The sequence below is a fragment of the Oncorhynchus keta genome, chromosome 35 (genome assembly GCF_023373465.1).
Source record: "Oncorhynchus keta strain PuntledgeMale-10-30-2019 chromosome 35, Oket_V2, whole genome shotgun sequence".
In the NCBI taxonomy this organism is placed as follows: domain Eukaryota; kingdom Metazoa; phylum Chordata; class Actinopteri; order Salmoniformes; family Salmonidae; genus Oncorhynchus; species Oncorhynchus keta.
In genome coordinates this window covers 43585640-43602633 of record NC_068455.1, presented here as the reverse complement: position 1 = coordinate 43602633, position 16994 = coordinate 43585640, and the positions used below count along the sequence as shown (strand labels likewise).

The window sequence follows — 16994 nt, the reverse complement described above, 5'->3', positions numbered from 1 at the left end:
TTTTGGGGTCAAAGAAGTTAAGGATCATGCCAAATAAATTAGACAGATTACTTTATGGACATTGGAAAACGTGCATGGACAATAGAAAACGTGCATGGACAATAGGTAATTCGATAATAATAGATGTATTTTACAATCATGAACCGATTACTCACAAATTATCATTGGCTACATTTCTTAATAGCCTACAGTTCTTATCTTAATAGAAATACATCGTAATATATTTTCATGCTCTTTACTACAGTTTAGGCTTATGTAATATTACAAATCAGAGCATTTATTTTAGCGGGAAGCTATTGGACAAGCTACAGGACACTCTTGAGTGTGTTTTGTTGTATAAACCTCTCTCACCACAATCTGAGAGCGCAGCTGCTGTTGCGCAGCGTAGCAGAGAGCGCTCTCTGGAGTGATTTCGAGCCTCGTGCTGCCTGCTGCGCATTGCCACTGACCGAGCGCCTTCTCTAGTTGCCTTGCTGCTGCTGGTAGCGGAATGTTGTCGCTCTCTTACAACGTTGGTTTCCATATGACAGTGCGACACTTCCCTTCCCTGGCCTGAGAGGACACCGTGTCATTACCATGAGTTGTTTGGATGTTATGTACCCAGCCTATGGACATTACGCACCGTACGCTCCAGCCGCCCCCGCGTTCATCAACAGCTTCCAGGTAAGGAGGCGCTGTCAAATGTTTTCGAATGAACTAATTAAACGCGCGAGAGAAACTTTGTTTTCCGAGAATAAGTTTATTTGCATAAAAAAAGTAACCTATTTGATTGTTTTACCTACACTAAATGTTGGATCTATGGGCAGATTATCAACGAGGTCTGTAAGAAACCAAATGTCTCCAAAAAATGTTTCCAAAACCTGCACTTCTCTGTTTCTAAATTTCCCATGATCAATGCTATGGATCTCACATTTGTTTTGTCTAATGTTGGTAGTTTATCAGACCCATAAGCAGTGGATGTATGTTGTCTGTTGTATGTATGGCACATACTGATTTCATTTGAATAGTTGTGGAGAAAACAGTGTCATGACCACAAGACTATTAGTCAATACACACACACACACACACACACACACACACACACACACACACACACACGTCTTATGTCACAATAGACTTGGTCTTCCAGATCTCTCCCTCCTAACAACTGTCCATTGACCCCACCCTGCCCCCCTTCCTCCCCCTTCAGGCACCCATTGGTCTGAGGAGCCCCTCTCCTCGCTGCAGAGACTTCATGATGGAGAGCGCGGAGATGACAAGGTGTCCGGAGGGGGTATCGGCGGGCCCTGGCTCTTCTTCCTCCGCCTCTTCCTCATCCTCATATCCCCGTGCCACTCGACCAGAGGAGTGCCATAAGGAGAAACAGGAAGTGCCCGAGGCTGAGTACCTGACGTCTCGTTGTGTCCTCTTCACATACTACCAAGGGGACATCAGCAGTGTGGTAGACGAACACTTCTCCAGGGCACTCAGCTCCTACATGGAGGGAGAGGGCAAGAGGAGGACATCGGACCTGGGCACAGGTAGCGTGTGTGTGTGTGTGTGTGTGTGTGTGTGTAGATATAAAATGGCAAACCAAAACGGCAAAGAAATGGACAGAAGCGTGCTTGTTTAGTGGTGCCTGTTGTCCTCTGCCCTAATGGGGTCAGAGGTTAGGAAGGCTTGAGGGTCAAGGGTCAGGGATATTATTAGACATGCTTCATGTGTGACATGCTTCATGCTCTCAGTTAAGTGTGTTTTGGGCAGTTAAGTGTAGTTTGATGATTTTTCAGAAGAATATTAATGCAGATACAGGTAAGATCAACAAAGTTCAGGATTTGGGCCAAGGAATGACCCAATGGTAGGCAGTATGTCATAAATTAAACTTATATTATAGAGAGAACCAGGTGAAGAGATTGACATCACTCAGATGAATGGGTTATTAACAATCAGTGGATGTTTTCTCGACAATCACCAACAGGTGCAGACAGCGTCAACCAATGTCTTCACATTAATTGTATTCTACAGTTTTTTAAATTTATTTTTTTACAAATGGTTTCAACTTTCTCTCGATCAATGGTACCACTATTACATTCGCCAAAGTAGTCACCCAAACTCGAGCTGTGCTCTGCCTGTCCTCCCGATTTCCATGTAGGACTTAGATCCTCCCTCTCCCTCTCTCGTTGGACGTCTTCCTGCCTGACAACAGATACTATGTTTATACGCGGCCGTAAGCCTTGAACCCCGCGGGCCGGCATATCGCCTTCAAATGGCTCCGGGCGGCCCCACAATGGCCGCTGCTGATTTATCACACAACTGGTTTGATTGGGGCTGCTGCGTGCACTGCCGCACGACGGTGTCTTTTTTTTCCAGAGTAATTCTAAATATAAAAAGTAACAGTCTAAAAGCCTAAAACTGTCCCACTGACATTCTGCTTCGGGCAAACGGAGTGGTGCAGAAAAAAACAACAGGTGGGGGGGGGTGTTGGGGGAGTGTTGGGGGAGGGGTTCGTGTACAGGTCCAGAGGAGGGGGTAAGTAAGGGGGCTGGGGGAGGCAGGACACAGGGCCAGGGTTCTCTTCCTCTCTGTGTCAGTGAGTGTCTGTATCTCTCTCTCTGCTTCAAGTTTTAATGTCCCGTGCATAAACAAGTACAGTGAAATGCCTTTCTTGCCAGCTCTAAACCTAAAAATAACAAGGTAGAAGAAAAAACGCACAACAAATACAAATAAGAAATAAGAACATGAGAAGTAAGTAAGCTACTGTATATACAGGGTCTGTTCCAATACCAATTTACAGGGATACTGGAGTGATATAGGTTGATATGTATAGGGGTAAGATGACTGGGCATCAGGATATACAGTATATGATGATTGTATGTGAATGTGTGTGCGTGTGTGTAGAGTCAGTATCAATATGTGTGCATGTTATGTGTGTGAGCAAATTAAGTGAGTGTGTGTGTGTGTGTGTGTTGGAGCGTCAGTGTGTGTGTAGAGTCAGTATAAAAATACAAGGTCAACTCTGTCCATGTCGCCATTTTGTTAGCAGTCTTGGTGTCAGACTCGGTCTGTCTATTCGTCTGTCTATTTGTTTCTCTCTCTCTCTCTGGCCTGCAGGAGACTACTGTTGTTAGGACTGTGTGCTGTATGTACATATGTGTAAAAACCATATGACCTAATGTTGTTTTCATGACTTGCATCCATCTCTCACGGGCTATTCCATATGTGTCTGTAAATTATGCCATACAACTGTCCGTGACATATGCCTACCCCCCCTCTCTCTCTCAGATACCCCTTCACCCAGTAGTCGCCGAAGCTTCCCCCCCTCCTTCTGGGACAGCAACTACTCCTCCCCCCAAAGTCGCTCCCACTGCGAACCCGGAATGCCCACTTATTCCATGGACCCCTACGCTTCCGGACTCCGCCCGGGCATTCCGCACCCTCACGCCCATCCTCATAGTCACCCCCACTCGCACCTCCACCCATCAGAGGGGTGGGGCTACACCCCGAGCCAGGCCTACGGGCCCTCCAGGCCCCTCCACGAACTCTACACTCCTGGTGGCCTGGAGCCCCACCACCCCTACAGCCCCTTGCTTATGCCCACCGTGCGGCCCCACCACCTGGGCTCCCTCCCCGTGCACCACCCCTATGACGTCACCAAGCTGGACCCCACCGCGCCCTGGCCGGGCCTGCTGCCCCCCGGGGAGATGGCCCTCAACATGGACGCAGGTATGGAGTCGCTTCTCTACTTCAGCGGAGCCTACCGCAACCACAACAAGCACAACCACAACAACAGCCACCTGCAACTTTTCAATAGCAGTCCTCTCTGCTGCAGCCACAGCCACCTGTGTGCCCACAGTCCCATAAATTTGCAATATCGGTTAACACCATGAACCTCAAACGCTCGACAGGCTTTTGACCACTGACATTAACATTGGAAAGCTGCTTTTTGAGCCCACAGAAAGCATTTTAATACAGATGAATGTGTACCCGCAACCCCAATGAATTGGACTTTTCAATATCATCTGTCAACACAGCTTAGTCATTTCAGTTGTCATTGTGCTATTGTTCCAAATTCTACAATGTAAGCTGATCAATCATGTAATACTATTAAATGTCAGTTTCCCACCAGACGAACTGTCACCTGACCATATAACGATGGCTGCCGAGCACACCAAACATTTATTTGGTGTGGCAGCCATCAGAGAATCCACCAGTATGCGTTATTGACAAAAAAAAAAATACTTTTACCAGTTCTCTATCAGTGTGTTTTGCCCTCTGTGCTGGGACGGTTTAGTGCCAATAATAAACTGTTTTGTCCACCTCACTCTCTAACCAGAGCCTAATTTGGCGATTAAGGTGTGAGTGGATGTTAGTCTTCAGTCTCGGTACACTACACCTCTACATTAACCTGGTCCTACAAGCCACCTCAGCAGTTTATTTCTTCCAGCTACATTTGTCACTTTTAGGTCACATTTGTGAGCTGTCCTACTGTATGTTTCTTTGCTGCTGTTGTATGGCACAAACAGAAAATTAGTGTCAGAGAAAACACATCATCAATAGCCTTTACATTTTCTTTGAAGCTGTTTGGATTAAAGAGCAGGAGCAGCCATGACAACCATTGTGCCTCGTTCTCATTGTTTTCCTCCATTGTATCTTCTTTCTTTTTTTGTCTACATCCCCAGGCCTCCAGCATCACAAGAAAGGGAAGGACCTGTACTGGTTTTAACAACCCTCCTCCTTTGCCATCGACCAGCCATTACCGGATCCAATTAGGACGTCTGGACCTGTACCATTGAAGCGCCCCCTCCTCGCCGTTCCCTCATCCCCCTTTATCACTCACCCACCACCGCCCTCGTCCCCCCTCATTTGCCCTCGCCGCCGCCCCCCCCCCCCACAGTGCCAGCGCAGCCGAGAGGCTCCAGGTCGGCATGTGTGTACCGTGGAGATAAAGACTCAGAGGCTGGGCTTATGGAGAGCAGAGAGAGAAGATGTACAGCCTTGGAGACCACTGTTCTGTGTTCTGTGATGACTGGCCTATCCCTCTCCTCTCCTATCCCTGCTCAGGGCTCATCTGTGGTGGTGTAGCAGCATAGAGACCATTGGAGGACACTAGCAATGTGCTAACAACAGTGTCCTGGTTTGGATAGAGAGACAGAGAGGGACAGGCTCATAAGAAACTTCCTTTGGACACAGGGGGAAGTGCAAACAAAGACGGATGAGATGAAGTGGTATTTATCACATGCTTCGTAAACAACAGGTGTAGACTAACATTGAAATGCTTAAACCGGTCGCTCAATCTTTCACTACACCCCTCCCTACTGCAGGTTCTCTTCTCTGTGTTGACACTGCACTCGTCATCTATATTATCCGGGCAGTTATCTGCATTTCGTCAAATGGACATGCGATGATTGGACTGGCTGTGAATGGTTTTGGATTGTGACTGTAATCATAATGTTTATTTTCTTTCTTTTTTTCTATTTATTTGTGTTTTAAATATGCATTTCTGAAATGAAATCTTCATTTGGCCAGTGCTCTGGAAATACTCTGGTTGTGGTTTAGTAAAAGCTGGTTGAGAAGTTCTTGAAGAATGATTGCGAGAGGCTATAAAAAAGGTGTTTGACAGTATTTGTTGATCTATGAACTAACCTTTTTAGTTTGAGGAAAGGAAACACTACAATGTATGTCAATGATCAGCATAGTTAATAATAAGCATTTTATAAGCTGTTGATCAAGTATTGATCAGACACCACATTTGCTTTTAATAATTTGAATGTGTTCCATTGATGTTCCTTTCGTTATACATGTGACTTGTAGCCGTTTTAAAAATGTGGACCTTAGAAGTGTTATTCAGGGCGTGCATTCTCTTGCTTGTGTCAAGAAATAACATTATTGTCAATAAATATTTTTATGGTAAATTCAGACTTTTTTTCAATATCTGTACAGAATTAGAGTGATTTTTAAAAACTATATGGACCTGTCAGCATAACCCAGTGGCAAACTGGTTACAATGATGTCATCATGAAGTCTTTTGTGACGCCAGGGTCAGGTTATAAACTGGTTACAATGATGTCATCATGAAGTCTTTTGTGACGTCAGGGTCAGGATATAAACTGGTTACAATGATGTCATCATGAAGTCTTTTGTGACGCCAGGGTCAGGTTATAAACTGGTTACAATGATGTCATCATGAAGTCTTTTGTGACGCCAGGGTCAGGTTATAAACTGGTTTTAAAATGTTAAAAAATGGTTCTCTGACCAAATGACACATCTTTCCAATGACTTGTTTATGTTGTCATGAAACCCCCCCCACCTTCGCCTGGTTGTAATCTGGTCATATGATGTCTTTTCAAACAGGGAATTATGTAATTGTTATATTACATGTCACATTTTGCCTGCTGGGGAAAGCTAGTGGAAGCCTGAAGATATGTTACACTTGAAATGACCGTGATTGAGTTATCAATGTAAACAACATAGTTTTGTGGGGCGTAAATTTAAACAGAATTAAATTCCAAAAATGTAAGTTATTTTTCAAATAATCCAAACACCTCCGAAGACATTCTGTTCTACTTCCATTTGACACTTTGACACCTATGAAGTGGAAACGAGCTTTGAATTCCAATTATGTGTAATCCGAGATGACTCCAACACTCCCAGTTATGCACAAGTGTTGCTGCACTATTGATCCAGATGATAATCAAATTGTGTCAGTATGCCAAGCATCGTACATGTTCATTTTGATGGACATTATGTTTGAGCCACTCGGGAGCAGCCAAGTATGTCACTGGCTGAGTCCCAAATTGCATCCTATTACCTATGCAGTGCACTACCTTTGCCAAGAGCGCTATGGGCCCCAGTCAAAAGTAGTGAATAGGGTGCCATTTGGGACACAAGCTTAGCCCAGAGGCTTGGAAAAACACGTAAAGTAATCAAGTTGGAATTACTTTTTGAGGAAATGTATTTTGAAAGAAATACAAATAGTTTCTCGATCTGTCTTTATATCTCCCAGATATAGGACAGACACTTCAGAACCAACTTCCTTCAGATAATGTTTTAATTGTTCCATATAGGGAATCTGTTATTCAATACGTTTCTATTGGTTTATGCCAGTATTGCCAAATTCAATGTTTCATCCATTAAGTTTTTTGATATATTTTTTGACAGGGTTCTTAAAATACTAAATCAAACAGTTAAATCATCTTTGTTTTAAGAATGACCATCTTAAAACAATACCAAAATGTTTGCTTTAGAACCCTTCTCCCTCCTCCGGCTTAGACAGGGCTTAGATTCTAGAGAGTTAAAGAATGATTTTTAAGTCTTGAGACAATTGATGCATGGATTGGGTATGTGTGCCAGAAGGAGAATGGGCTAAACAAAACATTGAAATACCAGGCACACCGGTTTGTGTCAAGAACTGCAACGCTGCTGGGTTTTAACCATACCTACATGTACAGTGGGGCAAAAAAAGTATTTAGTCAGCCACCAATTGTACAAGTTCTCCCACTTAAAAAGATGAGAGACGCCTGTAATTTTCATCACAGGTACACTTCAACTATGACAGACAAAATGAAAAAAAAATTCCAGAAAATCACATTGTAGGATTTTTAATTAATTAATTTGCAAATTATGGTTTAAAATAAGTTTTTGGTCACCTACAAAGAAGCAAGATTTCTGGCTCTCACAGACCTGTAACTTATTCTTTAAGAGCCTCCCTTGTCCTCCACTCATTACCTGTATTAATGGCACCTGTTTGAACTTGTTATCAGTATAAAATACACCTGTCCACAACCTCAAACAGTCACACTCCAAACTCCACTATGGCCAAGACCAAAGACCTGTCAAAGGACACCAGAAACAAAATTGTAGACCTGCACCAGGCTGGGAAGACTGAATGTGCAATAGGTAAGCAGCTTGTTTTGAAGAAATCAACTGTGGGAGCAATTATTAGGAAATGGAAGACATAAAAGACCACTGATAATCTCCCTCAATCTGGGGCTCCACGCAAGATCTCACCCCATGTGGTCAAAATGATCACAAGAACAGTGAGCAAAAATCACAGAACCACACGGGGGGACCTAGTGAATGACCTGCAGAGAGCTGGGACTAAAGTAACAAAGCCTACCATCAGTAACACACTACGCCGCCAGGGACTCAAATCCTGCAGTGCCAGACGTGTCCACCTGCTTAAGCCTGGACAGTACATGTCCAGGCCCGTCTGAAGTTTGCTAGAGCATTTGGATGATCCAGAAGAAGATTGGGAGAATGTCATATGGTCAGATGAAACCAAAATATAACTCTTTGGTAAAAACGCAACCCGTCGTGTTTGGAGGACAACGAATGATGAGTTGCATCCAAAGAACACCATACCATCTGTGAAGCATGGGGGTGGAAACATCATGCTTTGGGGCTGTTTTTCTGCAAAGGGACCAGGACGACTGATCCGTGTAAAGGAAAGAATGAATGGGGCCATGTATCGTGAGATTTTGAGTGAAAACCTCCTTCCATCAGCAAGGGCATTGAAGATGAAACGTGGCTGGGTCTTTCAGCATGACAATGATCCCAAACACACCGCCCGGGCAACGAAGGAGTGGCTTCGTAAGAAGCATTTCATGGTCCTGGAGGGGCCTAGCCAGTCTCCAGATCTCAACCCCATAGAAAATCTTTGGAGGGAGTTGAAAGTCCGTGTTGCCCAGCAACAGCCCCAAACATCACTGCTCTAGAGGAGATCTGCATGGAGGAATAGGCCAAAATACCAGCAACAGTGTGTGAAAACCTTGTGAAGACTTACAGAAAACGTTTCACCTCTGTCATTGCCAACAAAGAGTATATAACAAAGTATTGAGATAAACTTTTGTTATTGACCAAATACTTATTTTCCACCATAATTTGCAAATAAAATAAATAAAAAATCCTACAATGTGATTTTCTGGATTTTTTTCTCATTTTGTCTATCATAGTTGAAGTGTACCTATGATGAAAATTACAGGCCTCTCATCTTTTTAAGTGGGAGAACTTGCACAATTGGTGGCTGACTAAATACTTTTTTGCCCCACTGTACATACTACCTCAATAAGCCTGACTAACCGGTTCCTGTATATAGCCGTGCTACACTTATTTTCAAATGTCTTTTTACTGTTGTTTTATTTATTTATTTACACACACACCACACACACACACACACACACACACACACACACACACACACACACACACACACACACACACACACACACACACACACACACACACACACACACACACACACACACACACACACACACACACACACACACACACACACACACACCTTTTTTTGCACTATTGGTTAGAGCCTGTAAGTAAGCATTTCACTGTAATACAACACCTGTTGTATTTGGCGCACGTGACAAATAAACTTTGATTTTATTTGGATTTTTCACGCTAAACAGTTTCACATGTGTATCAAGAATGGTCCACCAACCATAAGACATCCAGTCAACTTGAAACAATTGTGGGAAGTATTGGCGTGAACATGGGCCAGCATGCCTCGAAGAATTGAGGGTGTTCCTAATGTTTGGTATACTCAGTGTATGTTCTCATTTTAATTGGTCATTGCATGGGAATTATATTACATTAGCCTGGTAGTGAACTTCTCACTTCACTTCCCTTGTAGTTTTTCCAAAAACAATTGTTTTGCATGTGTTGAGGCAGAGGTGTCAATGCAAACCACTACCTTGCAGAACAGTGCTGCCTTCTGGTGGAGAGTTCTCATTATCACTCCAGATAAACAAAATGCCATCTGCCAGTGCGAGTAAAGTATACTGAACAAAATATATATAAATGCAACATGCAACAATTTCAAAGATTTTACTGAGTTACAGTTCACATAAGAAAATCAGTCAAGTGAAATACATTCATTAGTCCTTAATCTATGGATTTCACATGACTGGGAATATAGATATGCATCTGTTGGTCACAGATACCTAAAAAAAAACAAGTAGGGGAGTGGATCAGAAAACCAGTCAGTATCTGGTGTGACCATGTATTTGCCTCATGCAGCGCAACGATATCCTTCGTATAAAGTTGATAAGGCTGTTAATTGTGGCATGTTGTCCCACTCCTCTTCAAAGGCTGTGTGAAGTTTCCGGATATTAGCGGGAACTGGAACATGCTGTCATAGACATCGATCCAGAGCAACTCAAACATGCTCAATGGGTGACATGAATGTTGAGCATTCAGGCCATGGAAGAACTGGGACATTTTCAGCTTCCAGGAATTGTGCACAGATCCTTGCAACATGGGGCCATGCATTATCATGCTGAAACATGTGATGGCAGAGGATTTTATATATTTTTACCTTTATTTACAGCCTAGGAACAGTGGGTTAACTGCCCTTTTCAGGGGCAGAACAACAGAGTTTTTACTTGTCAGCTCGGGGATTCGATCTTGCAACCTTTCGTTTACATGTCCAACGCTCTAACCACAAGGCTACCTGCCGCCAAATAGCATGACAATGGGCCTCAGGATCTCGTCATGGTATTTCTGTGCATTCAAATTGCCATAGATAAAATGCAATTGTGTTTGTTGTCCGTAGCTTACACCTGCCTATACCATAACTCCACCGCCAGCATGGGGCACTCAGCAAACTAATCTCCCACATGACGCCATACATGTGGTATGGGGTTGTGAGGTCAGTTGGACATAAGTAATTTCAGAGAATTTGGCATTATGTGTGCTGGCCTTATGATAGACTGGCCTAATGATAGAGAAATTAGCATTCAATTTTCTGCCAACAGCTCTGGTGGACATTCCTGCAGTCAGCATGCCAATTGCATACTTGAGACATCTGTGGCATTGTGTTGTGTTGGCATTGTGTGACAAAACTCCACAATTTAGTGTGGCCTTTTATAGTCCCCAGCACAAGGTGCACCTGTGTTATTATCATGCTGTTTGATTAGCTTATTGATATACAATGCCTGTGAGGTGGATGGATTACCTTGGCAAAGGAGAAATGCTCACTAAGAGAGATACAGTATGTGCACAACATTTTAAAGAAACAAGCTTGGTGTGCGTATGTAACATTTACAGAATCTTTTATTTCAAAGGATCAACACTTCACATGTTGTGTTTGTTTTTTGTTCAGTGTACTTGTGCATGACAATAGGTCATGTACTTTTATGTCAATACAGGAACTGGTTCTCTGCAGCTCAGTTGGTAGAGAATGGCCCGGTCCAGGCCTATATGCTGCCCTAAGCGAGACAAGAAAAATTGTTGCTTAAATCCCTGGACCACCAATTCGTAAAACATGTATGCACCCATGAGTGTAAGTCGCTTCGAATAAAAGCTTTTGCTAAATGGCATATATTATATTAAATAAATGGAGAGGAATTTGAGTTTAGAATGGCCACCACGTATATTCCTTTATCAACATACACTACCGTTCAAAAGTTTGGGGCCACTTAGACATTTACTTGTTTTTGTCGATTAAATAACATCAAATTGATCAGAAATACAGTGTAGACATTGTTAATTTTGTAAATGACTATTGTAGCTGGAAACTGTTTTTCTGGAATATCTACGTAGGCGTACAGAGGCTCATTATCAGCAACCATCACTCCTGTGTTCCAATGGCACGTTGTGTTAGCTAATCCAAGTTTATCATTTTAAAAGGCTAATTGATCATTAGAAAACTCTTTTGCAATTATGTTAGCACAGCTGAAAACTGTTGTCCTGATTAAAGAAGCAATACAACTGGCCTTCTTTAGATTAGTTGAGTATCTGGAGCATCAGTATTTGTAGGTTTAATTACAGGCTCAAAATGGCCAGAAACAAAGAACTTTCTTCTGAAACGCTTCAGTCTATTCTTGTTCTGAGAAATGAAGGCTATTCCATGCGAGAAACTGCCAAGAAACTGAAGATCTCGTACGAGGCTGTGTACTACTCCTTTCACAGAACAGAGCAAACTGTCTCTAACCAGAATATAAATAGGAGTGGGAGGCCCCGGTGCACAACTGAGCAAGAGGACAAGTACATTAAAGTGTCTAGTTTGAGAAACAGACGCCTTACAAGTCCTCAACTGGCAGCTCCATTAAATAGTACCCGCAAAACACCAGTCTCAACGTCAACAGTTGAAGAGGCAACTCCGGGATGCTGGCCTTGTAGGCAGAGTTGCAAAGAAAAAGCCATATCTCAGACTGGCCAATAAAAATAAAATATTGAGATGGGCAAAAGAAAACAGACACTGGACAGAGGAACTCTGCCTAGAAGGCCAGAATCCCGGAGCCGCCACTTCACTGTTGAGACTGGTATTTTCTGATCAATTTGACGTTATTTAAAATGGACAAAAAAATGTGCTTTTCTTTCAAAAAACAACATTTCTAAGTGACCCCAAACTTTTGAACGCCAGTGTATACTTACTGAACAAAAATATAAACGTAACATGCAACAATTTCAAAGATTTTGCTGAGTTACAGTTCATATAAGGAAATCAATCAATTAAAATAAATTCATTAGGCCCTAATCTGTGGATTTCATATGACTGGGCAAGGGCGCAGCCATGGTTGGGCCTGGGCGGGCATAGGCCCACCCACCCACTTGGGAGCAAGGCCGACCCACTGGGAAAACAGGCCCAGCCAATCAGAATGAGTTTTCCACACAAAAGGGCTTCATTTCTGGCAGCTCGACTTCTTTAACATTAGAGATCGCGCACCAGCGGATTTTAACAAAGAGACTGATTACATGCAATCAGTTACGCCCCAACCCTAAGTCTAAAGTACTGTGATATAATGTGACTGACATACTTTGGGCCAGCAAATGCACAGCAATTTGTTGCTGTTCAAGAAATGTCACCTGGATGCAATTCAAGATAAAAATAACCTGGTATACTATGACAAGGACAAGAAGGAAAGTTGGCCACTATAACATTCTAGAAATGTTGAAATTAATTTAACCAATAAAGTAAAATCACCTGACTTCCTGTGAAGGAAAATGACTTTGCCATAAAATCACATTGAACAATATTATAACCAATATCACAACTTAATAATAATAAAATATTATCAAACCGGTCTCAATTTAAAAGCAGAATGGGAAGTAAATTATAAATAATCGTGATGAAGGTGAAAGTAAGGGAGCGGTCAAAATGTACACAATTGTTACCTGTAGGAAAATGGGGGAGGGTAATGCTTTTTACATTTCAGCCGGCGGGAGAGTTTAGTATATATATTTTTCTTGTCTAGGGGAGGGTCATGTAATTTGTAACTGATTAAATGTCATTTTTCTCAGGGTTTGAGAATTAGTTGGCTATTATATATCAATATGTATCCAATGATGCATCCTCATCCCTGATTCTCTGCTGGGCGCTCAAAATCAAGTGTGCCTAGTGTGGTCTCAATCAAACAATCTATTCATAGGTTGCACCTCTGTCACTCGGTCGCGTCGTGAAATTGTTATGAACGCTCTCAAGCCGCCCTCTACCGGCGGCGCTATAGTGGTGAAAAACCCAGTCATCCCGGACGAAGGCTAACTTCTGTTTAGTCTAAATTACACTATAGTGCCTGGAAATACGATGACATTGCGAAAGTAGTCAAATATTTAGTAGGAAACAACTCTGCCAGCATTATCATGTCGTCAAATTTACTTTAGATAAATGGCAATGTTGTCATTAGCTCACCAAGTTAGTCAAAAATAGCTAGCAATGCTAACGTCAGATTGCTAAAATCCAGTGGCCTCTCCTCAATCTTAGCTATTGGCCATGTACCAACATAAAAAATAAAAAAAAGTGCCTTATTGCCATCATTAACTGATTGCCAATGCAATTAGAGCAGTAAAAATAAATATTTTGTCATACCCGTGTTAAAGAGTCTGATATTCCATGGCTGTCAGCCAATCAGTATTCAGGGCTTGAAACACCCAGTTTATACTATAGGTATAGGGTATTGGTCACGGCTATACGAAGAGCATGCTCGGAGAAGCACAGGGCAAAATTATATTTCTTAGAAAATGTACTTCCTTCCCAAGCTTTTGCCATGCTGGGATGGTGCATGTAAAACTATGCTACACTGCATTACACATTGCAATAGATAGGCTACACCAATCATGAGCCGTGGCCTGCCCTACTCTTGCTGATGTAAACCCCTTTGTGCTGCCTAACAAATGGCCATGTTTGTACGGCGGCACAGGAGGCGAGTCAAAGGCTTCTTCCAAACTAGGCCTACTGATGCCCTGTTCAGTTTGAGAGGGAGAGCATGAAGATGAGGACCGGAGGTAAGCTACTGCTGTAATTGATTTGAATGAAAACAATATGTTTCTTTGTCCATAATGGAGCTATTTATCAGAGTTTTTGACCTCACAATAAGCCATGTAAGAGTATTATTATCACTACATTACTATGAAGAGGCAGCCGCGGAGATGGACAGTGTATGGGTGCTTAAACAGTGTTCATTTTAATTTGTCTTTAGGCTACTAACAACAAGAGGGCTTTGTGTTGGAGACTATTTCTTCCTATTCAAGAAATAAAAGGTAGGTCTACCTCGACGACTCATTGCGAGCTCACAGAACAGGGCTCCGGGCAGCCGAGCGGAAATGGAGGAAAACTCGCCTCCCTGCGGACCTGGCATCCTTTCGCTCCCTCCTCTCTACATTTTCCTCCTCTGTCTCTGCTGCTAAAGCCACTTTCTACCACTCTAAATTCCAAGCATCTGCCTCTAACCCTAGGAAGCTCTTTGCCACCTTCTCCTCCCTCCTGAATCCTCCTCCCCCTCCCCCTCCTCCCTCTCTGCAGATGACTTCGTCAACCATTTTGAAAAGAAGGTCGACGTATCCGATCCTCGTTTGCTAAGTCAAACGACACCCTTGCTCACACTGCCCTACCCTGTGCTGACCTCTTTCTCCCCTCTCTCCAGATGAAATCTCGCGTCTTGTGACGGCCGGCCACCCAACAACCTGCCCGCTCGACCCTATCCCCTCCTCTCTTCTCCAGACCATTTCCGGAGACCTTCTCCCTTACCTCACCTCGCTCATCAACTCATCCCTGACCGCTGGCTACGTCCCTTCCGTCTTCAGAGAGCGAGAGTTGCACCCCTTCTGAAAAAACCTACACTCGATCCCTCCGATGTCAACAACTACAGACCAGTATCCCTTCTTTCTTTTCTCTCCAAAACTCTTGAACGTGCCGTCCTTGGCCAGCTCTCCCGCTATCTCTCAGAATGACCTTCTTGATCCAAATCAGTCAGGTTTCAAGACTAGTCATTCAACTGAGACTGCTCTTCTCTGTATCACGGAGGCGCTCCGCACCGCTAAAGCTAACTCTCTCTCCTCTGCTCTCATCCTTCTAGACCTATCGGCTGCCTTCGATACTGAACCATCAGATCCTCCTCTTCACCCTCTCCGAGTTGGGCATCTCCGGCGCGGCCCACGCTGGATTGCCTACCTGACAGGTCGCTCTTACCAGGTGGCGTGGCGAGAATCTGTCTCTCACCACGCGCTCTCACCACTGGTGTCCCCAAGGCCCTCTCCTATTCTCGCTATACACCAAGTCATTGGCTCTGTCATAACCTCACATGGTCTCTCCTATCATTGCTATGCAGACGATACACAATTAATCTTCTCCTTTCCCCCTTCTGATGACCAGGTGGCGAATCGCATCTCTGCATGTCTGGTAGACATATCAGTGTGGATGACGGATCACCACCTCAAGCTGAACCTCGGCAAGACGGAGCTGCTCTTCCTCCCGGGGAAGGACTGCCCGTTCCATGATCTCGCCATCACGGTTGACAACTCCATTGTGTCCTCCTCCCAGAAGAACCTTGGCGTGATCCTGGACAACACCCTGTCGTTCTCAACTAACATCAAGGCGGTGGCCCGTTCCTGTAGGTTCATGCTCTACAACATCCGCAGAGTACGACCCTGCCTCACACAGGAAGCGGCGCAGGTCCTAATCCAGGCACTTGTCATCTCCCGTCTGGATTACTGCAACTCGCTGTTGGCTGGGCTCCCTGCCTGTGCCATTAAACCCCTACAACTCATCCAGAACGCCTCAGCCCGTCTGGTGTTCAACCTTCCCAAGTTCTCTCACGTCACCCCGCTCCTCCGCTCTCTCCACTGGCGTCCAGTTGAAGCTCGCATCCGCTACAAGACCATGGTGCTTGCCTACGGAGCTGTGAGGGGAACGCACCTCAGTACCTCCAGGCTCTGATCAGGCCCTACACCCAAACAAGGGCACTGCGTTCATCCACCTCTGGCCTGCTCACCTCCCTACCACTGAGGAAGTACAGTTCCCGCTCAGCCCAGTCAAAACTGTTCGCTGCTCTGGCTCCCCAATGGTGGAACACACTCCCTCACGACGCCAGGACAGCGGAGTCAATCACCACCTTCCGGAGACACCTGAAACCTCACCTCTTTAAGGAATACCTAGGATAGGATAAAGTAATCCTTTTCACCCCCCTTAAAAGATTTAGATGCACTATTGTAAAGTGGCTGTTCCACTGGATGTCATAAGGTGAATGCACCAATTTGTAAGTCGCTCTGGATAAGAGCGTCTGCTAAATGACTTAAATGTAAATGTAAATGTTTGACAGACTAAATTAAAGTCTACTATCCATAGATTTTGTCAGCCAAACCCTTCAGTGACTATGCACGCCTTAAATATCTCAGTGTCCATGAAGGGCTTGGTGTGTTAAGTTAAAACCAGGGCTCGAATTGAGGGGATATGTGAGGGTATTGTAGCTTTTGTTAAAAAATGGCTAAAAGCATAGGCCTACCCCTTGTTAGTTTAAGATTGAGAAAGAAATTGAATGGACCTGATTATAATAGTTTAAAATAAATTCTCCCTTGGTAAAGGGTGTCAATTTATCTCAAACACTGAGCGGAAGCATTCATATATAAAATATCACCATAAGCATTCATTTATGCTTTTACCTTTATTTAACTAGGCAGGTCAGTTAAGAAAGAAAATGCCTTGTTGTAAGCTCAGGGATTTGATCTTACAACCTTTCGGTTACAAGTCCAACACTCTAACCACTAGGCTACCTTGCCCCCCATAA

General features: G+C 43.8%; 1 protein-coding gene across 1 annotated transcript; it reads left to right on the top strand.

Annotated features, from left to right (window-relative positions):
• Window positions 1-241: 241 nt before the first annotated feature.
• On the top strand, window positions 242-5891 carry LOC118369278 (transcription cofactor vestigial-like protein 2). The gene is made up of 4 exons (XM_035753740.2): window positions 242-663; window positions 1190-1520; window positions 3262-3702; window positions 4659-5891. Exons 1-4 carry the CDS (start codon window positions 577-579, stop codon window positions 4700-4702), a joined length of 903 nt encoding a protein of 300 aa, XP_035609633.1. The 5' UTR covers window positions 242-576; the 3' UTR covers window positions 4703-5891.
• The last annotated feature ends 11103 nt before the right edge of the window (window positions 5892-16994 follow it).

What these genes read in the sequence shown, in the direction of transcription:
- LOC118369278 (XM_035753740.2), top strand. Translation starts at nt 577, where the DNA reads ATGAGTTGTTTGGATGTTATGTACCCAGCCTATGGACATTACGCACCG. An exon ending in CGTTCATCAACAGCTTCCAG is followed by an intron (nt 664 to 1,189) that starts GTAAGGAGGCGC and finishes CTCCCCCTTCAG; the next exon opens with GCACCCATTGGTCTGAGGAG. An exon ending in GACATCGGACCTGGGCACAG is followed by an intron (nt 1,521 to 3,261) that starts GTAGCGTGTGTG and finishes TCTCTCTCTCAG; the next exon opens with ATACCCCTTCACCCAGTAGT.